Source organism: Phascolarctos cinereus, unplaced genomic scaffold, assembly GCF_003287225.1.
Source record: "Phascolarctos cinereus isolate Bilbo 61053 unplaced genomic scaffold, phaCin_HiC Scaffold_726;HRSCAF=1367, whole genome shotgun sequence".
Lineage (NCBI taxonomy): Eukaryota > Metazoa > Chordata > Mammalia > Diprotodontia > Phascolarctidae > Phascolarctos > Phascolarctos cinereus.
In genome coordinates, this window is record NW_027556098.1 from 353535627 (window position 1) to 353562369 (window position 26743).

Consider the following 26743-nt stretch of genomic DNA (forward strand, 5'->3'; position numbering starts at 1 on the left):
AGAAAAAGAGCAGATTTAGAGAGAAAGATGAGTTCAGTTTAGGACATGTTATTTTGAAGTGCTAATGAGATATCTAGTGAGGAAGAGCTTCTTATAGGTAGTTCATAAGAGAGATCTGGACCAAAGCTGTAGATTTGGGAAGTTATCTGCAGGGGGATGATAATCAAGACCATGGAGATGAATGAAATTGTCATAGGAGAGAAGTAAAGAGGGAAATGAATGCTGAGGACATATCTTTGGAGAATGCTCACATTAAGCAGTAGAAAAAAGGAGAGACAATGATCATCTAGAGAAGTAGGAGCTCTAGGAAAGTGAGGCATCTCTCTAAAGCTAAGATCACACTGGAGAGGATGGTCAACAATGCCAAAATCTAGAGAAAAAGACAGAGTATTAGAAATGGGGAGGAGAGCCACTGAATTCAGTAAACTGGATGTTGTTGGTAACTTTAGAGAAAGCAGTTTCAGTAGAGTAGTGAGGGGAGAAGTCTAACTATGGAGGGTTAAGGAGAAAGTGGGTAGTCAGAAAGTAGAAACACTTCAGGTATAGGCAATTTTTAAAATTAATTTATTTATTTGAGTTTTCAACATTCACTTTTATAAGATTTTGAGTTCTAAATTCCCCCTTCCTTCCTCTCCCACCTCCCCAGCATGCAATTTGATATGGGCTATACATGTACAATCATATTAAACATTTCCACATTACTTATGTTGTGAAAGAAGGATCAAAACAAAAGGGGAAAATCACTAGAAAGGAAAAAAAAGAGAGAAAATAGTATGCTTCAATTTGCATTCAGACTCCATAATTCTTTCTCAAGATACATCATGAGTCTTTTGGAATTTTCTAGATCATTGCATTGCTGAGAAGAGCTCAGTCTAACAAAGTCAGTCATTGCATAATGTTCTCTTGGTTCTGCTCACTTCATTCAGAATCAATTCATGCAAGTATTTCCAGGTTTTTATGAAATTTGACTGCTCACCATTTCTTATGGAACAATAGCATTATGTCCATTACATTCATATATCACAACTTGTTCAGCCATTCCCAATTGATGGGCATCCCCTCAATTTCCAATTCTTGGCCACCACAAAAAAGAGCTGCTATAAACATTTTTGTACAAGTGGGTCCTTTTCTTTTTTTATTATCTCTTTGGGATACAGACCTACTAGTGGTATTGCTGGAGCAAAGGGTAGGCCTTTGGGCATAGTTCCACATTGCTCTCCAGAATGGTTAGATCAGTTCACAACTCCACCAACAATGCCTTAGTGCTCCAATTTTCCCACATCTTCTCCAACACTTATGATTTTCCTGCTTTGTCATGTTAGCCAATCTGATAGGTGTGATATGGTATCTCAGAGTTGTTTTAATTTTATAGGCAACTTTTTTCAAGAAGTTTAGCAGTGAAGGGGAGGAGAGATATGACAGAGTAGCTGGATGGATTGGAAAGATCAAGAGAATGCTTTAAAAAAGAAACATTAGTGTTGATTTTGCCTGTTTTTTGTAAGAAGAGGAAAAAAGCTGGGAGCTATAGAAGAAAAAAAATGAAGTCTGAGAAAATGGGAATGATTTCTGAAGCAAGGTCCTGGAAGACATTGAAATGCATGAGATCAAGGGCTCAGGTAGGCCAGTTAGCCATAATGAGTAGGAGAGAAAGGTATCTCTTATGTCATTGGAGGAAAGGGGAGAAAGGAATAACAGATTGGATAAGACTTATGATTCCAGTGATAAAGGGAACTCTTTTAATAATGTAAATGGACACTTGCTTTGCAGCACAGAGTATTAGCTTAGGGCCATGTAGTCAATGTATGTCAGATCTTTCCAACTGCAAGGCTAGCTCTTTATCTGATTTTCAACACTGCCTCTTACATACTACTGCTACTACTAGTACTACTACCACTACCACCACCTACTAGTACTACTCCTCTATGCTACTACTATTACTAGAAGTACTACTAGTAGGGACTACTAGCAAGGACTGTATTTTGCCTCTTTTTGTATTGCCAGTGCCTAACACAGTACCTGGCATGTAGTAGGCTCTTAATAAATGTTTACTGATTGATTTATTACTTATATTATTATTACTATTGTTTTTATCATAACAAGAACAATTGACATTTATATATAGTGCTTCCAAGTTTGCAAAGCATTTTACATATGTTCACAATAACTCTGTGAGATAAGTACCACATGGATTATTGTCATCGTTTTACATATAAAGAAACAGACATACGTTATGCGGCTTGTCCAAGGTCACACAACAAGTGAGTGTCAAAGGTAAGACTCAAACCCAGATCATCTTGACTACAAGTCAGTGGTCTTTCCACTGTTTGAAGAAGAAGGAAAAACTAAAAAAGCTCTAGGGGTGTGGTTTCAATTATCTTAAAGAAATAGGGAGCTAGGTCTCACTTAATTGGAGGGGTGGTCTAATAGGATTGGTGGTGAGAAAAGAATAGATGACAGACAGATGGACATATGGCTAGATGGACACTCAGATGGATAGATAGAACATTTGTTAAGCACTTAAGTGTGCCAGGCATAGTGCTAAGTGCTAGGGACACAAATACAAGCAATCCTATCAGTACTGACCTTAAAAAGCTTACATTATAATGGGAAAGATAACATGTGAAGGGGAATTGACAGAAGGGAGAGGTGTACCAACCTTGGAATAGTGTGGAGATGGCTGGAGTTGGTTTGAGGGCCTGGCTTCTGACAAAATGTTCACCTATCAGAGTCCCACATCCAGGAATATGCTGGAGCCAGCTCCAACCTCCCCTGTTGAATTTTCAGTGTGAGCTGGAAATCCACAAACACTACAAATCAGGGCTTGATTTATTGTTTTGTTGATTGTCTAGACTTAAGAAAGTGATGGAGAAAATGTTAATAATGCAGATTAAACTTTAAAAGTATGTCCTGCACACAATTTTTTCCCCTGAAAGCTGGTTGTCAAATATGCAGCAGAATACTTGCAACCCAGGCAGGGGAAGAATTCAAAGTACCAGTAGGAGGAAAATGAGAATGATAGCCAGGGTAGAGGCAGTATGGCATAGAGATGATCAAAGGGAAAGAAATGTTTAGTATTGTTGCCCTGAGGAATGATATAAAGAGTAAGGTAGAATGGAAAAATATTCAAACAGCAGTAAGGGCCCAACTGAGATTATGTGCCTTGAATCCATAGGTAATGAAATCATCTTGATTTCAACATTTCTCCAACTATGCTCAGCAGCCTTAAAACAGGATTGGAGAAATCAGATGGTAGGAGTTACCAGTGGATAAGGATTTAAAGGTCAAGAGGGAGAAATGAAGGGATGGAAGGGGGAGGAAAGAGTATTTATTAATGCCATATACCAAGCACTGATTAACCATGTGCCAAGCACTGTCCCAAGAACTTTACAAATATAATTTCATTTGATCTTCACAACAACCCCATAATTTATACGTGTGTGTATGTATGTATGTATATATATATATATATATATATATATATATGTGTATGTATATATATATACACACACACATATATATATATATAGTGTGTGTGTGTGTGTGTGTGTATATACACACATATATATGCTTTTATTATCCCCATTTTACAGTTGAGGAAACTAAGGCACACAGAGGGATAGAAGATGAGAGGGCAAAGGATTGAAAAGATTCTGGAGCAGTAGAAGTGGCAATCCACAGGGTCAAGGCTGGGAATAAAGGCAAGCAAAGCCAGAGGAAGAAAGGTAGAAAGGGGAGTAGAGGTGACAAAACAAAGACCACCAAAATGGTGAAATGTTAGGTTAGTGTGAATAAATGCACAGGAGAGGCAAGAGAAGAAGAGATGTCAGAGATTATAATTTCAGAGTTCTGGACTCTAAATTTGGTATGTGAAACTCCCAGCTAAGTGTAGCCTTTGCCTGAGCAACTCCAGGAATAGGGAACCTTTCAAGGCAATCTATTCTATTTTAGTACAGCTTAATTGTTCAGAAGTTTATTCTCTTCATTGCTTCTAATCAAGAATTGTAACATCCAATTATGGCCCCATGAAACATGCCCAGGACACTATAAAAAATACCCTTAAATCAACTTTTATGATCAGTTTAGATGAGAGGGCCCAGGGGAGAAAGGTGACATAGTCACTCTGTTTATACTGTATGGGCTCAGGTTCACAGTTCTTCCTACTTGTTATCAGCCCTAGGTCCCCTGGGGAACTTAATATCACCTTATTAGCTGTTGCAGGAAGACTCTTAGTTCCATTTTGTCTTTGTAGCCTTAAGTCTGAGAGGCAGCAGGCAGAGTGAATAGAGAGACATTGAAGTCAAGATGATCTAGGTTCAGTTTTGCATCTGATGTGCCCTGGCTGTATGGTCCTGGGCAAGTCATTTAACATCTCCAGTCTCTAGGACCAAGAGTCTAGAGTCTAAGACTGTAAATTGCAGAGAATGCCAACCTGAATTTATAAAGGGAGTTCCTCCTCCTCTTCCCCTAAGAGTATCCTATACCAATGAAATCATAGGTCCATTTCCTATCTGGAGGACAGCTGAGTGGCTACTAGGAGGGCAGTAGATGGAGTACTGGGCTTAGAGTCAGGAAGACCTGAATTCATATTCTTCCTCAGATACTTACTAGCTATGTGACCTTGGGCAAATCACTTAACTTCAATTTCCTCGACTGTAAAATAGGGATACTAATAGTGCCTTCCTCCCAGGGTTATTGCAAGAATCAAATGAGATATTTGTAAAGTGCTTAACACAGTGCCTGGCATATAGCAGTCACTTAATAAATGCTTATTTCCTTCTTCCTATCTTAGGGTTTGCAGTAACAGGGCTTCATATGTGCATTCATACCTATAAGATATAATAATGACTCCAACCAAAGCCTAAAAGGATCATTTGAAATAATCTAGCTGACCTAGTGATCACAAAGAAAGTGAAAGAAGCCTTAGGGGCATGTAAATGATTTTATGATCTTTTGAGGGGCCAGAGCAGGACATGTCATGATTCTAACCAACAGAAGTTAGGACTCAGGGAGGCCAAATCTGTTTCCAACCTACCTTTCCAGCCGTATTTCATTTTGCTCTTCTTAATAATTCTACATTCTAGCCAAATGAGATATTTGTAAAATACTTAGCACAATGCCTGGTACATAGTAGGCAATTAATAAATGCTTGTTCCTTTCCCTAAACTAGACTGCTAGCTGTTCTTCAAGCTCAGAATTCTATGGGAAGGCTCAAAGGCTGGGAGGTTTGTTTCTGGATACACACATACACACACACACACACACACACACACACACACACACACACACACACACACAAGAAAAGTTGAAGCTGAGGGCAATACCTCTTCACAATAACTGCTCTACCTAGGGTTTTTGTTCTTGTCTTTTCCCTCTCCTTCCCCCTTTCAGTTGCATGGGAAACCTAAAGGATCTTGTGTGGTTGGGAAAATTACAGTGCCTGAGACCTACCTAGCTCTTGTGAAATTTCTTGGCAAGGTTCTCCCACCCAAAAATGGCATTTGAAAGCACAGTATCTCCAGAAGGACTTAAGCAGGAGGTACAAAGAATTTCTAACTCTAAGTCAGATAGTTTACTGGGCCAATGGATTCCAGATGCAGAATTTTCAAGTACCTGTAGTTGTAACTTAGCCACCTGGCTGTTCTGTGTTCCAAAAGAACTTGGGCTCTAGAAATAAAGATTTTCCTTCTGCAGAAAAAAGCTATGCACAACTCAGACTCCAAGATTTGATGGATCCTTTTGGAGAAGAGGTATCTGAGCATTTTTTCTATAATCTTTATGAGGTGTATGAAGGGCCTGGCTGCCCTCCTATCATCTGGGCTGTAAGCTAAAAGATAGAATCTACTTTCCCTCTTAAGGAAAAGAAGTAGTACAACAGTACCTAGCAGTAACCACATGCCCAATGGAGTACCACTGAACAGAGAGAGACATACAAAACCAATTTGGAAAGCAGACCCAGTGGAAGCAGGTTAATGACATCACTGGAAGACACTGGCAATATTGACACATGAGTGTGCCCTCTTCACACAAGTGTCCTAGGTATGTCCACTCTTCCCACCAAGAGTACATGTTTGTGTATGCTCTACATTTATGGGGGAAATGTTCTATTACTACTTATCTTCAGGTGCTTTTTCATTAAATGCTTTTGCTTTGAATTAAGTGTTTTATCTGGCTGACTAGCGAAAGTAAATAAATTGTTAGGGGGCTCATTAACTATGGTTTTTGTGTGAATTTAGAGAGAGTGCTTTAACTTGAAGTATCTTGTCTGGAGTAAGCCACGTGCAAGTAAAGGTTGCCTGCAGGCACTCTAATTTCATCATGTATATCTGTTGTTTATCTTTCATTTTTGAAGAGGACCAATGACATGGGGTGACATCTTGACTTGTGCAAGAATTGGATTTAAGTGAGGTGGAGTTATACAAAGTCATCAGCTCCACTCTCCCTTCCAGAGTCAAAGAAGTCCAGTGGCAAGACAAAAGTCAGGGTGACTGGTGATGGCCCAGGATGCAGTGATTGACCTTGGCACCTTCTGACCAAGCTCTAAGTTCTCCACAGCATCTGCTTTAGCCACCTTTATGGCCATTGGAACAAATTGTTCTTATCTGCCCATTCCACCAGGGAAAGTCTTCACATGCTTGGGGAAGACACCCCTAACTCACCAACAGGTCTAAGACCTGTTGGTTATACTCAAAACCTGGTTTAGCCTATCTGCTGAGAGAGTTTTACTAGGGTGTGGCCACTACGTATGCTACAGCTTCTTGGAGCCACAGGTGAGGGTCGAGTGTCAGATGGACACCAAAGGTGGATGAATAGCCCTGAAAAGGGTTCAGCAAGTCCTCACACCAGAGGTGCTACTACTCCTTAACTATCCCATATACCCGATTTATATCTGTACATTATTGCAGACTGTATCTGATGCCCAGAATGGCCTCCCATCTCACCTCTGTCTTTAAGGTACTTTATCTTTTTTTTCCACGTCTCAATTCAGGTGCCTCTTTCTTAGTGAAGTATTCTGTGACTTGGCTCTATCATTCCTCATATTACATTATATTTACATATCTATGTACATGTCATATCTCCCTCTTAAAACGTAAGCTCCTTAAGAGGAGAGACTTTTCTGTGTTATTGAACCTCTAGTGCCTAGGGCACTCTGCTTTGTGTAGAGTTAACAACAAATTGGTAGGCTGAATTGGATTGATCTTCATGCTATGCTATGACTTAGGGGTTCCTTCATTTCTTGTCCCTAAATGCTAAATTTCTAACTCTTATGTTCTCTATCTCTGTCTCTCCTCTCAATCTCCATGCCCCCCCAATCATTCCCCATCTCTATTTCATTCTCCCCCACCACCACCTGTCTCCTTCATTTCTGTTCCTTCCTAGTCCCTTGAGCTCTGTCCCATATTCCCAGGTTCCTCAATCTGTCTTCCTCCAATTTCATTCGCCCTTCCCCCTTCTCAGTGGGAAAATATCAGCTGGTTATCAGTGTTTCCACCTGGGACTCTAGAGCAAATAGGGTTGCAGGCCCTAAGATCTGAGAGTTGGCAGAGCTGAGTGAGGTAGCAGTGTCAGGAGACTTAGTCTAGGCCTAGGACAAGGCGTGGGAGTAAGGTGGGCACCCTTCCCACATAGCAGGTGCCCCCCCAGTTGTATCCCAGCTCTTTCTTCACTTTCTGCTCTTCCCTGTTGCAACATACCTGGGTCACAAGTTTCCTTCCCTAGAATTGGAAGTCTCTAAATTGCTCCCATCCTCCCATCCCTGGCCTTTTTCCCTCCTACCCTGCCCATCCCTTCAAGTCCCATCAATCCTCAGCCTTTGGGGGCTATCAATCATGGGGGAAGGGACACTAATGGGCTTTTTTTCCCTGGAAGATGGGGGTGGAGGGGTGGGAGGACACAGTATCCCTGGAGCCAAAGAGATGATAGATGAGACTAAAGGGAGGGTTGGGAAGGGGGAGATGCCCTCACAGGTAGGGCTGGAGGCCAAGAACCTGGCAAGCACCTCGATCCCTTTGGCACCTCCTCCTATTTTCCTCATCAGTGCAGCTCTTCTCCCATCAGTCCTTAGGATCTGATGTCTCTCTTTCAAGATAGCTCACCCATTCTTATGTTTGAGGCCTCTGAAAAAGCCCAGGATGGGTCCTGTAATGCTAGAGGAGATGAGATGGGTGCTGGGGCTCACCATCCTCTCCTCCCTTCACCCATCACCTCCACCCCCAACCCACTTTGGCCCCATATTTATCCTCTCATCCTCTACCTTACCCTCCTCCCCATGGGAAGCTTAAGCTGGTTATCTACATCTCCACCTGCTCTCAAGAGCAAACAGAGGGAGTGGAGAGGTGGTAGCGGCAGCGCTGGCGCTACCAGGTGCCAAAGGGAGCTAGGGATTCCTCTTTTACTGGTACTCTGCCCCTGGGAAATTTCCACCAGTTAGAGTCCTTCCTAAGGTCAGAATCCTTACTACATCTCAGCTCTCTGAAGTCTGTCCCCTGATGAAGAGTATTTGAGAGTAACTGTCAAGGGCTATTTGAGTTGGAGTGTCATTGTGACCTGGGCTGCCATTGGGGCCTGGCCTGTTACTGTGGCTGTAGTATTACTGGGATCAGAAATATGACTGGTTGTGACACTGGGACCAAGGTATCACTGAGTCCAGAGGTATCACTGGAGGCTGTTATTGAGTCAGATGTTTTCGGAGCCAAGCTGTCATTGGGACTTGGGATGTCACTGTGCCCGTAGTCCGGAGTTACAAGAGGGGTGTGCTGGAACAGAGGATTCTAATTGAAAGGCTCTGAACTTTCCCTGCCCCCCAGTCCGCACCTCACACCTGTCCCCAAATGGAACATGACCCAAATGGATGTCCCACTCTACATTTTGGTGCCCCATAGGTCAATACAGTAGCATAGCTAAAGTACAGTACAATTAAAACACCGGATCTTGTCTCCTACCACCCCTTCGTTGCCTCCCCCGCCCCCCATCCGCAATGGCAGCTGCAGCCCCGCGCCTGACTCCCTCCAGAAACTCGAGCTAGAACATCAGTAAAGAGCACCCCCCCATCCCCCAACGCCCACCCCCAAGGCCGAGCGGCCGCGCTGCAGAGAGGGGGGCGGAACCCCAGCTTGGCTTAGCTCTGGAGGAGAGGGGCGGGGCTCCCCAGGCCACCCCAGCCCCAGCAGCACCAGATCCCGCTGCGGGGGAACGAAGCTGGGAGTCCCCTGGAAAGGGAGAGGGAGATTTTTAGGGGTTTGGGGGAGCGGAGGCAGAATTACATAGGGCATAGGAGGACACAGGGAGAAACCCGAAGGGAAAGATTTGCGGGGAGTCAAAGAGAGACCCAGGGGTAGAGAAACGGGAGGAGAGGCACGCGCAAAGGGAGGGACAGAGGGACGGAAGGAGAGAGGGGGAGAAATCCGCGTGCGAGCGCAAGGTGCCGGCCGGAGACAGAGGGCGGAGCGGACACACACACCAGAGGGGCCAGTTCAGGGGCACAGAAGCGACTGACACGAGAGCAGGTGGAACCGTTGGGAAGCGGCACCCTAGGTGCCGGGTCAGCAGGGGGTCTTGTCCCAGGCCCGCCTCTACCCTTGGGCTATGGAGCTGCCGGGGCTGAATCGGAGCGCGCCAGAGCTAGAGTCCCAGTGCGGCCCGGGTCCCCTGTCCCCCAACAGCAGTACTAACAGCAGTGCCAATAGTAGCTGCGAATCTCCCCGAGGAGGCTCTGGAGCCAGCAGGACCCCCCGAGGTAAGTATTCCCCTTCTTCGATGCCCCTTTGCCCCATCTCTCTCCCATTCCCGTGCCTCCTTCATCTAAGACCCTGTCCCTCTGGGCCCCAACCCCCATTCCCTACCTCTCCCTTCTCCAGCTTTCTCTGCCTGTCCTTTACCCCTAGTGCCCCTGGGACCCTACCACAGGCCACAGAATGGAAAGCCCAAGACCATGGATGTGGGGTGAGGAGAAGAGCAGGGGTAGGGTAGCAAGACTGGCAGAGAGCACATAAGGGGGAGATTGCTCTAGTGATCAGGAAGCTAACCCCTTCAGGAAAATTCTTGATCTGCAAAGACTCAGAAACCATCTGTGTGTAGGGTCCAAATGGAGCATATATTAAATCTGGTGTTGAGCCTAAGAAGCTGCCAGAGCTGAGGAGGTACTGGAGTCTGAGAGGATTGGATACCCTTGTTGACTGAACTCCAAATTTTTCTGACCCCCACCTCCTGGGAACTGGGACCCTTCTCTCCAGGGTTTTCCTGAAAATATTTCTCCCACTGGAATCTCCCTAAACTGATCCCACTCCTTGTCCCATGGCCTGTTCTCTCCCTTCCTGGAGCAGTCTGTCTCCGCAAAAGCATGTCTGTTGCTCACCCCATCCCCATTCCAAGACTGCTCATTCCTCTCACATACACTCCTGTTACTCTGAGCTCAGTTCCCTCAAATCCCTCATTCAAAATCTCTTCCTTCTCATCTCCCCTGGCTTCCTGGCATCCCTTGTCACTACCATTCTCTCCATCTCCCCAAGAACACTGTAGCATCCCTGCCACACCCCTTCATCCATCTCTGGATGCTGGTCCTTCTGCCACTAGCTGATCCTACTGGTGTTTTTGGCCTCTCTGCCCCTGCCCCTCAGTACCCCCTTCTACCTTACACAGGCCCCTGATCTCTTTGCTACCCCTGGTGCCTTTCACCTTCACTTCAATCACCATCTTTCATTTCCTGGAAGACCTGAGTCACCTTTCCCAAGGTGCCTTCCCAATTTGACTCCCCTTCATTCATGCCCTTCATCTGGGAATCCTTCAGGGCTTATAGAAAGTGAGCAACTAATTTGTACTTGCTTTTTGTTTTCTTATCTCTCTATCCAGAATGTGTACTTTCCCAGGGCAGATATATCTCTCACTGAATGAATGTTTGAATGAACGAATGGTAAAAACTTTGAAAATCAGAAAGTGCTACATATGTCATGTGATATAAATAAAAATAACAAATTAGTTACTTAAAGAGATGAAGATAGAGGAAAGATACAAAGATGGATAGAGGCAGACTTTCAACCTTTTTTTGGTCCAGGAACCAGTTGGCCAGAGATCCCCAGAGGACTTCTTGTGGCATGTCCCTGTTAACCCCCGACTAGTACAATATGGTGGATTTGGAATTAGAGGAGCCCTGATTTGAATCCTGCCTATGACACCATCTAATAAGTGATCTTTGTCAAGTGATTTAGCCACTCTAGGCCTCAATTTCTTCATCTATATAATAAGGGAGTTGAACTAGATGCCCTCAAAGGTTCCTTCTAGCTCTGAATCAATGACTAAAATGGGGGGAGGGGAAGCCTGGAGTGCCCACCTCAAAGGACTGTCATGCAGGTTAAATGAGACTTTGTATTACAGCATTTTGCTAACTTTAAAGGTGTTTCCAATGATAGTACTAACATGGACTAGTGGATGGAAGGTCAGTCAGCCTTGGAACCAGAAAAACCAAACTTAAAGTCCTGCTTCTGACAAAGACAAACTGTGTGATCAGGGGCAAGTAAGTCACTTATAACTTTAGTTATAAACCAGGGAGTTTCCACATATAGGACTTCCTCAGATTAAAAGAAAAAAAATACCCCTGGAGAAGAAGAGCAGTGCTTATAAGACCTCGTGAGAGGATGTCTAATTTTTATGCAATATGAGAAGTAAATTAGTAATTCCCTCTTGGAACCAGAGGATTGATTAGGACCACTTATGAAATAATATAGAGACAGAAATATATGTAAGAGAGATAGGAGTGTGTGTGTGTGTGTGTGTGTGTGTGTGTGTGTGTGTGTGTGATAGAGAGAAAACTGACAAATGTGTATAAGGAAGAAGGAGAGAAGACTGAGCTAGGAGAGTATGTGTAGATGACAGCATATGAGAGGGTTTCAGAGATGGACGAGTGTGTGAGACAGAAAGGAAAGGAAGGCTAAGCTGAGGGATTGTGTGTGTTTGTGTCTGAGAGGAAAGGGAAGGAGGTTCTAAGGGAGGGAGGAGTGCACATTTGTGTGAGGGTGTGGGGTGGAGGGAGCCTGGGAGATGGAGTGAGATTAAAGCAGGAGAGTGAGGGAGTGAAATGGGTGAGCGGAAGACAGGCAGACTTAGAAATAAGACCCAGTAGCTGGACTCAGCTAATGAACAAAGGGGAGGCTCCCTGCTCTATGCTCATACTCAGTTTAACCTGGCATTTAAACTTGCTTTGGCTGATATTCCTGATGAGAGTTGGGGCTGGGAAGGGTCAGAGAAGACAAAGCCCTGGCCCACAGTCCCGAAGGTCACAATTGTATCTGGTGCTTTGATCAACCTGTGCTCCTTCCCTTCAGTCCCACCTCCTTCTTCCCTTTGGCCTTGTCATTCTACTTTCCTAAATCCCCTTCTCCTCTCCAGAAGAAAGTTCTTTCCATCTTGGTCCCCATATCCACTCTTCTGGCTGCTAGAGAGCACTGCACTAACATTGCAGCTGTTTCCTTTGCTGCAAAGATCTCAGCATCACAGATCCAAATCTGGGAGGGAACTCAGAGGCCACCTAGTCCACCCCCAGCCTCCATTTTGTGGATAGGAAAATTGAGGCCTAGGAAGAGCAAACAATTGCACACAGGAAGTGAGCCTCAGAGGAAAAATTTAAAACCCTTTACATCCGCACTGTCATTAACTTGCTCTGTGACCTTGAGCAAGTCATTGTGTCTTTTGGGCCTTTAATTTCCTCATTTGTGCAATGAGGCCAGTTCCAAAGAGAGGTCAGTGTTTCCAAGAAGAAAAAAAAAAGAGGAATTGGACACTTGGAGCTTGAAATATATCATTACAAAAACTATAATCACATTTCTATGGTCTTTAAGATTTACAAAGCACTTTCCTCATAAGAAGTATGTAAACAGGTCAAATATGATCACCACCAGTTTTAAAAATGGGTAGGACAGATGACAGTAGAAAACAAACTCCTTCTAGGCAGGAATTATTTCATTTCCTGTGTATATTGATAGGATTTAGCACAGTGCCTGTCCTACGGTAAGCACTTAAAAATTCTTATTAATGGATTGATTGATAAGAAAACAAAGGCTCAGAGAAGAAAATTGCCTCCCACAGTAAAAGTTTTTACACTGAAGTGTAATAGAAGCTCTAGACTTGAAGTTGAAGTTCTGGCTAGGTCCATGGCAGCTTAGCAGGTAAGAGCCAAGGCAGTGGAATCCCAGGGTCTAGATTGAAATCCTACAGCTAATGTTCAGTATCCATACAACTGCAAGTCAGTTAATCTTGGTGGGCTTCAGTTTCCTTTTCTGTGACATGAGATGGTTGGGCTAGATGATCTTTGAGATCTTTTCTAGCCCTCATTTATGCTCTCAGTCCCGATACTTACTGGTCTTATGACTATGGGCAAGTCACTTTACTGTTGTGAACCTCAGTTTCCTCATTTGTCATAGGTGGCTAATAATACTTGACCTCCTGATCTCACAGAATCTTGGAGCTGAAAGGGATCTCCCAGGTATCTAGTCCAACCTGTACATGAACAGGAAGTCCTTATATGATATCCCTAACAAGTAGAAAACCAACCTTTCCACTTGAAGACCTCCAATGAAAAGGAGCTCATTACCAAGCATCCCATTCGACTTTTGAAAAGCTCTAATGGTTAGAAAATTTTTCCTTACACCAAACTGAAACTCTCAGCAATTTCCACCCACTGATCATAATGCTAATTTCTGGAGCTAAGCGTCACAAGTCTAATTTATCCTCCAAGTGACAGCCCTTCCAGCATTCAGCTATCATGTCTCCCCTGAGCTTTCTCTGCTACAAGCTAAACATCCCCAATTCTTTCAACCAGTTGTTTAATGGCGCAGTCTCCAATCACCCTACCATTCTGGTTAACTTCATTAGGACACTGACTCAGTGGTGTCAAACTCAAATAGAAATAAGAGCCACTAAAGCATACAGAAGGATCCCCATGGGCACATCTTGACTTAGAAAACCACATGTTAACATTATCCATATTTTACTATATTTGTACGTATTTCATTAAATATTTCCCATTCCATTTTAATCCAATTCAGACCACACTTGGGAGTGTTGTAGGCCTGCAGGCTGCACGTTTCACAGCTCTGTTCTAACTTATCAATATACTTCCTAAAATGTGGCACACAAAACTGAGTACAATACTCTAGATGTGATTTATCCATGCAGAACTATAGCCTATCTATTATGTCCCTTGTACTGGGCATTATACTTCTCTGAACTCAGTCTCACCTTGGGTTGGATTTTTTGGCTGCTCTGTCCCTCTGTTGACTGATAATTGACCTTGGAATCCCCAGGTTCACCTTCAGACAAACCAATTATCTAGCCATGCCTTTTCCAATCCTGTACTTCCTCGGTTGATCTTTTGAACTCAAGAATAGGGCATTATATTTGTCCCTATCAGACTTCCCCTTGTTAGATTTGGCTCATCATTCTAACCTACTGAGATCTTTTTAGATCCTTACTCTGTCATTTAATTTGTTTATGACAGTTGTAAACCTGGTAATCATTCTAACCTCTTCATTCATGTTTTGCTGATAAAAATGTCGAACAGCACAGAGACAAGAATATAATAGATAGTGCAATGGATAGAGTTCTGGGCCTATAGTCAGGAAGACCTGAATTCAAATCCAGCCTCAGACACTTACTACCTGTATGACCCTGGGCAGATCACTTAACCTTGCTTCAGTTTCCTCAATTATAAAATGGGGATGATAACAATGGTACCTGCCTCCCAAAGTTATTGTTGTAAGAATCAAATGAGATAATATCTATAAATCACTTAGTACACTTCCTGGCATGTGGTAGGCATTTAGTAAACAATTATTTTTCTTTTTAATGACCTTCCCCAACTTTAACACAAACCTATCAATAATTACTTTTCAGGTCTCATTGTTCAACAAATTCCTGAATCCACCTAACTATACTGTCATCTAACCCACATCTCCATCTTGTTTAGAAATATAATTTAGGAAACTTCGTCAAATGCTTTGCTCAAATCTAAATCTAGATATATTGTGCCTACAAAACAGTCTCCTGATATCCTAGTAACCTTATTAAAAAAAAAAAAAAGGAAATGCTTTGAGTGTGACATGTCTTGCTCTTAATAAGGCTTTGCTTCTTTCTCTGAATGCTTTGAAATCTGTTCTTCCATAATTGCTCCAGCAATAGGTGGGGTGGCCACTTGCTCCAAAGACTCCTGTCATTCCTGCTTCAAGCAACTACTTCCTCCTTGTTGGTCAGAATTAGATTCCAAACAATGATTTCCCTCATCACTTCCTCAACCAGTTGTGGAATGATTTTTCCCATTGAGGCAAATCAAGCATTCCACTGTGGTAGAGAAAGCACTGCATCGAACATTAAAATAATAAAAGTCTCCCTATCTCTACCATACTATGCTGCCATCCCAGGTTTATGACCTGTTTTCCAAACATTTTCTCTATTTCCTCCTTCTGTCCAGGTGGTCTGTAGAATGCTCACAACAATTGGCTTCTGTCTTTCCTTTCATTGATTCTCACCTAAATGCTCTCCTTTCTATGTTCTTTCCAAGTCCTGGATTTCTTCACTTGAATGTATCCTCTCAGTATATATAAATCCTGTTATAACACCTCTTGGATTAATTCTATTAATTTTTTAATTAATTAATTTAGTTTTAGTTTTCAACAATCACTTCCATAAGCTTTTGTTTTAAATTTTCTTCCCCTCCCTTCCTGCCTCTTCCCCAAGAGAGCATACAATCTGATATTGGTTCTACATATAACCTATTAAACATATTTTCATATTAATTCTATTAATTTTGAATCAATATACCCTTACCATAGCTATAGTCTATCCAAGAGTCCCATCCTAATCAATTCTCAGTGATAGCCATCAGGTCAGATTTGCCTCCTTGCATTAGAATCTCTCATTCACCCTCAGTTTATTTCCCACACTTTGTGAATTTGTGTATAAACATCTGAGGCTTTGAGTTTTATTGCTGATCCTTTTCTTGGATATTGTCTCCTGTGACTTACTTGTCCTTTCTATTGATATGCTTCTTCCTATTTTGCACTACCACTCTCTGTGATGTGTTGTTTGATAGATGTATATGGGGGGGGAGGTGTATGAGCGTAGTGACCATGCAGTTTTCTCCCTTCCCTTCCCTTTTCAATTTAAAGCCATCTTGATTAGATTTACAAGATTCCAGACAAACATACTTTGAGCAGTCCTCATTAGGTGTACTTTATCCCTGGCCAAGAGCCTATCATTCCTGTATTTTCAGCTATAGTCCATAAATCCAAATCTACCAGGGGTATTGTGAAGAAAATGCTTTATAAACCTTTTTAAAGTACTAAAGAATGGGAGCTATTATTATTTTGACATATCACTTCCCATTCACATTGTAGAGGGACAATACCACAAATATTTACCTTTTTTTATGGTACCTCATTCACTTTTCATGAAACCAGTGGGGTTCTGAGAAACAATTTTGGAAATACTAGTTGAGATATTCTCCAAGGCAGGGATTCTTAACCTGGTATCCAAGGACCCCCAAGAGATCCATGGATAGATTTCAGGGGGTCTGAGAACTTGGAACTTTCAGTATTTTGATACAATTGGTTTCCTTTGTAATCGCATGTATTTAATTTTATGCACTTAAAAACATTATTTTGAGAAATGATCCATGGGCTTCACTAGGATCACTAGACTGCCAGAGGGGACCATGATACAAAAAGGTCAAGAATTTCCTCTTTTAAGGCCTCTTCCAGGTCTGACATTTTAATTCAACAAACATTTATTGAACACTTACTATGTGCTCATTGCTATGGATACATTGAGAGAGACTACACAGCCCCTGCTCTCAAGAAACTTAAAATCAAATGTAATTCTATCCCCACCCTATCTCTGACTTTAGAAAATCTTGTCAATACCCCATCACCTCCATCCCTGGCCTTTCCACAGACCCTACACTCTCCTTAGTAGCAATCTGACTACCCTGTTTGCTCTGTAGCTTTTCTGGCTGACTGAAAAGATGAAGGAAGGAAGGAGGGAAGGGAGGGAGGAAGGAAGAGAGGGAGGAAGGGAAGGAGGAAGGAAGAGATGGAGGAAGGGAAGAAGGAAGGAAGTGGTCTGTCACCACTCCTGGTGAATGGCTGCTGCTTCAGGATTTGCTGAACTGTCCTCCTGAGCCCCTTGTTGGCTTGGTCCAGGCAAGGATCTGTCTACTTCATCCCTCTTCTTCCTTTTCTCATCCTTAAAACTTTCTCAGTCTCCAGAGGATCCTCCATACATGATTTGTGAGGTTGAGTGTGAGATGTGGGGAGTAAGGGAAAGAGCCCTTTCCCTTTCCATACCTTGCTTCCAGCATCCAGATATTGCTTCATTGTCTGGACTTGTTAGTCCTCCTAAGCCTTTCAACAATATATTACTGGGAACCATGCCTAATTGTGAATCCTAATTGTGGATGCCTTAGTTTCCTAACCCCAAGTTTTCCTGGGTGTCCCCACCTCAATGTATTTTCCTTTGTCTCTCTTGGTTCCTCTTTCTCTGTCTGCCATTAAATGTAATGGTCTCAAGGTTCTATATGCATCCCTCTTCTTTCTGTCCTCCAGGATCTCATCCATGCAAGTATCTTCTATGCGTGGATGACTCCAATATTTTCTTAATTTTCCCCTCTTTTCATCACCAGTTCCTGAGTGTTCTCTTCCCTTCACATTTTTCTTCTTTGTTACCTTCATTTCTCTTCCTACTCCCCTTACTCTTCACCCCCCACCCCATAACCTCTTTATTATTCCCCTCCACACTTTTACTTTCCTCTTATCCTTGTCTCCCTCTTCACTCTTTCTGTCTCTCCTACCTTTGCACCAATTTTTCCCTCTTTTTTTCAGACCTTTCTTCACTGCTCAGTCTTTCTTCTCTTCCTTGCCCTACTTTTGGGTAGAGACAGTCAACTAGCATTTATTAAGCACCTACTATATGGCAGGCACTATGCTAAGAGCAGAACTGACTCACTGCAGAATACTGCATAGAACCAAGATGCCCTGAATGGGCATGGGTTTTCCCATCCTGAGAAGGAATGTGAAAGCATAGACAGATTGAATAGAGGGGTAAGGTGCTGACATATAATGGAGAAAGGAGGTAAGGAGTGGATATTGCCCAAGAATCCTTCACGTGATGGCAGAATGCCAGCCCTGGGTCACCTACTGCCTGCATTCTTAGCTCTCTTAAAGCCATCACAAACCAGTCTCACTAAACATCTTGACTGGGTAACATCCTAATTTGTACTGAGTTTTACAATCCCCTCACCCATTTTTGAGGAGCTACCCATAGCTTTTCTTAAGGCTTGACCCAGATGGCCTCTAACTATGCCCCAATCTACCCATCCATCCACTGTCCATCCACAAATCCATCCACTCACTTATTTATCCTTACATTTGTTCAGTTAATAAGCTTTCTTCATTGACCTCCATCTATGCTGACTTCTTGCTCCTTTCAGCCCTTGCAATGTGGATGAATATCAGCATACATACTCAATCCCCAGCACCACCCTCCACAAATAGCATTAGCTCCCTTGATGTCTGAGGAGTGAAACATGGACCTACCTAGTCTGTGGGGCAGAAAGAGTCCTCAAAGAGACCTGGACTTAGTTAAAACTGTTTGACTGGGATAGTATGTGGCTTAAGAGAAGTGTATGGACAGAAAGATTGTCCAGGCTTGCATGTCAAAGTGTGCAAGTCCAAGGCCCACACTCATACTCATGAATTGCAGAGGATGGGAAACCAGGTAAGGGTTCCAAGGAAAGTATAATATTTGTATCGCCATTCCTTTGGAATGGGCCAATATCTAAAGTCTACCCAAGGAGCTGCTATCAGTTTTAAATGAGTTTCCTATGTTTCCTAGCATTAGGCCAAAAATCTTGGCTTACCCCATACTCTGTTAAAGGTAACCCAAAAAGGACCAAGGCTAGAATGCATAATCCGTATTTTTTTGTCTTTTTAAAATATCCTTTACTTAAATTTTTGGTGCAACTAGGTAGCACAGTGGATAGAACACTGGGCTTGCAATCAGAAGACTCATCTTAATGAGTTAAAATCCAGCCTCAGACACTTACTAGCTGTGTGACCCTGGGCAAGTCACTTCACCCTATTTGCCTCAGTTTCCTCATCTGTAAAATGAGCTGGAGAAGGAAATGACAAACTACTCTAGTATCTTTGCCAAGAAAACCCCAAATGTGGTCACAAAGAGTCAGATATGACTGAACAACAATTACTTAAACTTACAGGAAAAATGATTTACTAATCTCTAATGGCTAAATATAAGCCAAGGGCTAAAATTTAAAGCAAGACCAACAAAATTCCAATACCTATAATTTTAAGTAAGCTCAAATGTAAACAAATTCTCTTCATTCATTCAACAAACATTTTTTTAAAAGTAGGATCTGGTTTTGTGCAGGGCTATTTGCTAGAAACTGGAGGAGATAATGTCAAGTAGAGATGACCACTGCCCCCAAAAGTCATTAATAGGGGAAACAGAACAAAAATGAATAATAATAAGACAAATTATTGAGTGGAAAGAGCATGGATTTTGGGGAGAGGACCTGGGTGGGAATTCCTCTCCATGATACTTTCTACCTTTATGATCATGGGTAATTATTTCATGTCCCTGGGCTTGTTTCCTCAACCATAAAATTAGGAATTCAACTAGGACTCAGGGGCAGGACTTGAGACCACAGGTTCCCCACCCATGATAGATGATCTCAAAGCCCCCTTTTAACTTTCAGTCCTGTTCTCTATATGCAGAATATGAGCATGTGAAAGAAATGAAGTACTATGAGGTGACAGTCTAGACATCATCTCTAGTGCCTCTGGTGGGGAAAAAAAAGGCCATATTCCTAGTTCTAGTTAGTTCTTCACACTCTTCACCCCAACAGACTTTCTTCCAGCTATTAACTAACTACCTCTTTGCAACTCACAAGGGTGATAATTTGCCTTCTCACCTGTGCTCTTTAGCTCTAGAAGCCAGAGCTGTGCCTCCCTGCACATTTCTTCCCAAGGGGAGAAAGCTTTTTTATCTCTGTCTTGCTCTCCTGGAGGACATGGTTTCAAAACATTCCCTTCTGGCTTGGGGTTCTACAAATGCCAGATTTAAGAGGGGAAAAGCTGCAACAGAGTCACTACTGCCTGCCAGTCAGAAAAGTTTCTTTCATGGTTAGGCTTTTGATTCTCTCAAATAAGACCTTACCTCTGAAGCAGTGAGTAGTACGCTGGATAGAGTGTGGGAGCTGGAATCTGGAGAGATCTGGGTTCAAATTCTGCGTCAGTTATCTAGCTGTGTGACCCTGGACAATTCATTTAACCTCTTTACCTCAACTGCAAAATGGGAATAATTATAGCATCTACCCCTTAGAGAGGTTGTAAGGATCAAATGAGATGACGTATGTAAACTCCTTTGCAAACTTTAAGCTCTATATAAATGATATTATTGGTGCCTAATTTCCCTAGAAAGACGTCTCTTTGCTAAGTTTCATCTACTGCCACAATTGCTTCTTAACCATGCCACCCTCCCACGCCTCACATTTTTTTGCAGCATGTTTTAATTCTCAGTTCAATAGAACAAGTCTTCAGTAGAAGTACATGGGGATTTCCTCAAAATGAAGAGGGTCAGAGTGGGGCCCTCGAGCTGGAAGGAAGGGCTCCTGGGCTGGGGATATCTGATGGAGGGACCTCAAGTTCAGCAGATCCTGACCAACCTCTGTTGCCATCTTTCCTGGGTCCCAGAGTTGGAGCTGGCAGTGAGGGTGACCCTGTATGTCGTCATTTTCCTGCTGAGCGTGGGAGGAAACATGCTGATAATCACAGTGCTGGGACTAAGCCGTCGCCTGCGCACCGTCACCAATGCCTTCCTGCTCTCACTGGCTGTCAGCGACCTACTCCTGGCTGTGGCCTGTATGCCCTTCACCCTCCTGCCCAACCTCATGGGCACCTTCATCTTCGGCACTGTGGTCTGCAAGGCTGTTGCCTATCTCATGGGTGAGCTCCCAGCCCTGCCTTGCATCACCTGTCCTCGGGAGAGAAGAGGGGTGTGTAGGAGTTGATGGAGTGGGGGATGTAGGAACTTGGGGTGCTCAGGGTTGGGTAAATGTTAGGATCTTTCCTCGGACCTAGGGTTGGGGGCTGGGGATGCAAGAAGTATTTGAGGTCATATGAAGTTGTCCTTGGCGTCAGTTGGCACGGTGATCATGTGTCTCCTGCCCACCTCCTTTCCCCAGGAGTGTCTGTGAGCGTGTCCACCCTAAGCCTGGTGGCCATCGCCCTGGAGCGCTACAGCGCCATCTGCCGGCCTTTGCAGGCACGTGTGTGGCAGACACGCTCCCACGCCGTGCGTGTCATCGTGGCCACGTGGCTGCTGTCTGGTCTGCTCATGCTACCCTATCCCGTGTACTCTGTTGTGAGGCCAGTGAGCCCCCGCGCACTGCAGTGCACGCACAGCTGGCCTAGCAATCGAGCGCGCCAGGCATGGTAAGCGTCAAACCCCTGGGAATAGCTCTTCCCCTTAGAGACACCCCTCTACCAGCTCACACGGTACCCTTCCCTCCGTGGGCTTCTGAATGTGCCCAGAGAATGTCCCTTCCCTAGTCCCTGCAGGATGTCCTGGCAGACCCCTTATCCCTAGTCCTCTTGAGTTTACTCAGACCCTTGTGTCGGTCTCGAGACTGCCTCGTTACCTGCCTCGGAGAACTCAGCTCCCACCACAGAGGCAACCTTTGCCCCTCGAACACCCCAATCCTCCTCCCCCATTGAGTCGGCATCATTGTAGGTAAATAAATTGCAAATTTCAGACCTCAGAGGGCGGGCCTCGCTGAAGGTGAGGTCAAGAATCCTCCGCTCCCTAAGTTCTGGTCCCCAAGCTGTTTCCTATCTCCTCAGTAATTCCCTTGCTGTAGGTCCCAGGTGTAAGAGGCAGGTGTCCCGAACTGTTACGTGATTGGTTTGGGTTGGGGGAGAGTGGAGCGAGGATGCCACAGTAGACGGGTGTCCCTGCATACTTTGATTGGCGGGGTCGAGCGGGAGGGGCCCAGGGCGAGGTCAGCCGTTCTTTGATAGGATGAGCTGGATGGCCTGGCCCACTCCACAGGTCTGTGTTGCTCCTGCTGTTCCTGTTCTTTGTACCTGGCGTAGTCATGGCCGTGGCTTACGGTCTCATCTCCCGAGAACTCTACTTGGGGATCCGCTTCGAGAGCCAGAGCCAGAGGCACGGGCATGGGCAGCAGGGCCAGAACGGCAACCACAGACACAGCGGATTGCCTGGTGGGCCAAGCCCAGGTCAGCGGGAGGGTGCTGCTGGGGAGGGGTAAGGGGATGGGGTTGGAAAAACTATCAGAGGTAACTTTGGGGCAAGGTGGGGATCCAGGTTCGAGCTAGGGCTCAAGAGAAATCACTGGATCATAGACAGAGCTGGAAAGGACTTTAGAGGTCATTCAGTGACATTTTACAGATGAGGAAACTGAAGCTCAGAGAGGCAGTCAGTACCACGAAGGTACTGAGTGGCAGATCTGAGACATGAGCCCAGGTCCTGACTCCAGATCCAGAGCTCTTTTCCACTCACAACTCCAATTCCTTAGAAATAATCTCATTCTCAAATGAAGAAACTGAGGCTAAGTGACTTGGCCAAGGCCACACAGATAGAAAGTCTCAGAGCCAGATTCACCAGAGAACTTAGGTCTTCTGACTCCCAATAAAGCACAGAATGACTCAGAGGTCATAATTAGGTTAGGGGTCACAAGAAGAGCACAGTCAGAGGGCAGTTAAATATCAGGAGCTCCAGGGTTCTTAGAGCTGGAGACCAGGTGGCTAGGTGGGATTTTGGGGTCCATATATCAACCCTAATTGCAATCCTTCCTCCCCTGCTAGCGCTTTCCAATGGGCCAAGTGCCCGGGCACCTGCAGGCCAGGAGGGTGATGGCTGCTATGTGAATCTACTCTCAGAACAATCTGGAATGGAACTCTCAGCGCTGACCCCCACTGCCTCTAGAAGGGACACCCGAGGCCCCGGACCTGGTGTGAGCTCATGGCCAGCTCAGGCACAGGCTCAGCTGCAGGCCAAGAAGCGGGTAGTACGGATGCTGCTGGTGATCGTGGGGCTGTTTTTCCTGTGCTGGCTGCCCTTGTACAGTGCCAACACATGGCGTGCCTTTGACAGGGAAGGTGCTCATCGTGCCCTCTCGGGAGCCCCTATCTCTTTCATCCATTTGCTCAGCTATGTCTCTGCCTGTGTCAATCCACTTGTCTACTGCTTCATGCATCGGCGTTTCCGTCAGGCCTGCATGGCCACTTGTGCTAGATGCCGACCCCACCCACCCCGTGCCCGAGTTGCTCGAGCTGGGCCCCGGCTAGGTGATGACCATGAACTTGACCATCCCACTACCTCTCTGTCTCGTCTCAGCTATACAACTATCAGCACACTGGGTCCTGGCTGAGGGCATCCCAACACATGCAGTCCATGTCTTGTTTAGGAAGACATGGAACCAACCCGGAGATACACTGCCCCTCCTGCCTTGGGAACAAAGGGTCCTTTCTGCCTTGGGGGGAAATGGGTATTCTACCATAGGGAGCCTGATTCCCCCCACTCCTACCCAGGGTGGCACGGGCACCATTCCCCTGAGGACCATAGGAAATCCTAATCTGGCACTGAACCCAAACTGTCGACTGGCACTGGGCACACAGGACTAATAGTCTTCATATAGATACACTTCTAGAAATCACATACCCCAAGACAAGAAAGACTTCCCTGGGCAAGGGGTGACATCACCTGCCATGACATAGTCCTATTTTGGGAGGTTCTATGGGTAGCACAGGTGACCCCTAACCTACTGGCAACTCCTCTGGACAAGGACCTCACCTGCCCCCGCACTGAAGTTGACAATCAGCACTGACCCCTGGGTGCACAGGGCAGACCCAGCACCCATCCTGGGAATGTGCCCCCAGTCTGCACTGAGCATCCTGGCCCTGAATTTAGGCCCTGTATCTGTTAGAACACAAGTCACTAACTCCCAGCTTACATTTACTGCAAAGCCCAAGAAGACACATAAGACACATGGATGTCCAGGAAGCTGTAGGAATAAAAATAGCCTCTGTTCCTGCCACTCATGTCCTTATGGGATCAGAAGCTACAGGAAGGCTCATGCCTAGAGTGTGGGGAGAACTTAGCACCAAACAAAGCCCTTGGTGGAAAGGGGCTCAGGAGGGCAGCAACCTCTGACCCCTCTCCTGCCCCCCATCTCTAGAATTCCAAACAGGTCTTCTCCTCACGTACTCTAGTCACCTCCCATGGTGCATACTGTTACCTCTTCCTCTGTACACCCCAGTCACTATATGCATCCCTTATCCACATGAAAGCGTTCAAGCACTTGAATACAGTGAGCCTGTGCCCACCTTCCTTCCCTCCAAGCCCTTTACAGGCTAAACATCCCAGGCCTTCAACACTAATATGAGCCGTCTTTGTGTGGTATTTTAAGGTTGACAAAGTGCATGTTACCTTTATTCATTCCTTCATTTAGTCCTTGAATGGTATGGTCTCTAGTCCTCCTCCTGCCACCCTGATTGCCCTCTTCTGGACATTATCCAGGTTGCCAGTTGTGGCCTGAGAGAGGCAGAGTCCAGCAGTGGGACTGTAATCTCCCTCGCTTTGGATTTTTGCCCATTAAGAAGATGTTAGCTTTTTTGGCTGTCTCTTAAGAACATGACTGGCATTCCTCCTTTCCCAGTAAATCATTGTTATTGCTTAAAACCTTCCATGGCCTAGCAAAAGGGAGATGGTGGCGGCAGTTTGAGCTGCCAGGAGACTAGGCTGCCAGGATCAAATTTAACGGAGGGCCAAGGTTGTATGCTCCAGAGGGCCAAGATCGTATACTCCAAGCAGAGTTCATGGTGTGCCAGGGCAAGCTCATCTGGGGCCCAAGGCCACTCTCCCCATGGTGTCAGTGAGGCGATATCTTTATCTCTGCACCCTGGGCACCAAAAGCAGAGAGGGATGCCTCCAGCAGCAGGTCCCTATAGGAGAGCAGAAGAAAATCAGATTGGAAAGGTATGCTCTGGCCAGACCATGAAGGAGCTCAAATATCAGGCAAAAGGGTCTGAGGTCATGACCATATCATAACTTAAGAGTTTGCAACACACTTAAAAGGTATGTGTGAGGTATGTGCTGCAGGTATCAGGCTCAGAATGAATTAAAAAGCCTTTATTAAGTGTTTACTATGTGCCAGCTTCTGTGCTCAGAGACAGACTGACTTGCCTGAGGTCATACATCTCATTGCTGTTAGAAACTGGAATCTAACATGGTCTGAGTCCAAGTCTAAGCTTTCTGGTCTTGGGATCAAGGGACAGAAAGGGCCTAGACAGGAGGAAGGGGAAAGGGCAGCACAGACTCCAAGGCTGGTCAGTGCTCTAGCTGTTGGGGATTGAAGAAAGCTTTCTACAGGGATCTACCTTAGTGGGAAGAAGGGAGAGGATGCTGATACCCTGATTTCTGGGAGCCAGGTTTGCCCTGCAGTCAGACTCAGGGAGGCAACTTGGTGCAAGGGGAAAGGGCCCTGAACTTTGGAGACAGGGGATCTGGGTTTAAGTTCTAGCATAGCTAGCATAGCTTGTGTAACCTTAGGAAGATCTCTCTTTCTCCAGGCCTCAGCTTTTCCATCTCTAAAATGAGGGGGTTAGATGCTCACCAGCTAAGGCTTTCTGGCTTTGACAACCTATTGTTGTATTATGAATCATGCCCGGGGTAGAATTCTCTTGGGAGGCAGAGGAAGAAAGACCAAGGGGAAGAATAATGAGGGAAAGAGGCAGAGGAAGAAGACCAAGGAGAGGGGGAAGAATGAGAGGAAAGAATAATGAGGTAAAGAGTGCAGATATGGCTGAGCAAGGTGAATGAGAGAGGATGATACAGAAATAGGTATGAATGAGGGTGAATAGGAGTGGGGATGATGAGAAGACTAAGGAAAATGAGGAAAGGGAGGAAATAGAAATGTGGGGCTGTGGAGAAACGTGAAGAAATAAAAGAAAAGTCCTAGACTTTGAACTAAGAAAGGGACCTTAGAGGCCCTTGAGTCCAACCCTTTCTTTTTACAGATGAGGAAACAGAGGCCCTGAAAGGGCAAGTGACTTGCCCCAGGTTACACAGGTAGTAAGGATCTGAGACCAGGTTTGAATTCAGGTCTTCCAGATTCCAAGGCCTAGTACTCTATCCACTTTACCACCAGCTGTCTAGATAGATAGATAGATAGATAGATAGATAGATAGATAGATAGATAGATAGATAGATAGATAGATAGGTGGATGGGAAGAAAAAAAGAGGAAGAAAGAAAGAATAGCATTTATTAAGTACTTAGTACAAGGCTTAGACAAATTCTTACAGCCTTATCTTGAAAAACTTAGCATCATAGACTTAGGGCTGGAAAGGATCATTATAGAGATTATCCAAACCAACCCTCTTCATTTTACAGATGAGGAATCTCATGCCCAGAGATGTTAATTGACTTGCCCAGAATCACACAGCTATTAAGTGTCAGAGGCAATGATTCTAACTCCCCTTTTCCCTAACTTAGTTCAACACCATCTTGCTGTATTACAAAAGAGACTTACTTTATATCCTTTCAGCTCAAATGATGGAGTCCTTTCCCTACCTAGCCTTTGTTCCCTTAATAGCTGTGGGTGGGTTCCTGCCTTTCTCCATGCTGAGTTCCTTTTACAAGTAAACCATGTTCTCAATTCAAATT

At 44.7% G+C, this 26743-nt stretch overlaps 1 protein-coding gene across 1 annotated transcript; it reads left to right on the forward strand.

Annotated features, from left to right (window-relative positions):
- Nucleotides 1-9070: 9070 nt before the first annotated feature.
- CCKBR (cholecystokinin B receptor) lies at nucleotides 9071-26300 on the forward strand. The gene is made up of 5 exons (XM_020975944.2): nucleotides 9071-9733; nucleotides 20751-21002; nucleotides 21242-21491; nucleotides 22108-22295; nucleotides 22884-26300. Exons 1-5 carry the CDS (start codon nucleotides 9583-9585, stop codon nucleotides 23447-23449), a joined length of 1407 nt encoding a protein of 468 aa, XP_020831603.1. The 5' UTR covers nucleotides 9071-9582; the 3' UTR covers nucleotides 23450-26300.
- The last annotated feature ends 443 nt before the right edge of the window (nucleotides 26301-26743 follow it).

Coding starts and splice junctions, on each gene's coding strand:
- CCKBR (XM_020975944.2), top strand. CDS start 9,583: ATGGAGCTGCCGGGGCTGAATCGGAGCGCGCCAGAGCTAGAGTCCCAG. Junction 9,734..20,750: donor AGCCAGCAGGACCCCCCGAG/GTAAGTATTCCC, acceptor CCTGGGTCCCAG/AGTTGGAGCTGGCAGTGAGG. Junction 21,492..22,107: donor AATCGAGCGCGCCAGGCATG/GTAAGCGTCAAA, acceptor CCCACTCCACAG/GTCTGTGTTGCTCCTGCTGT.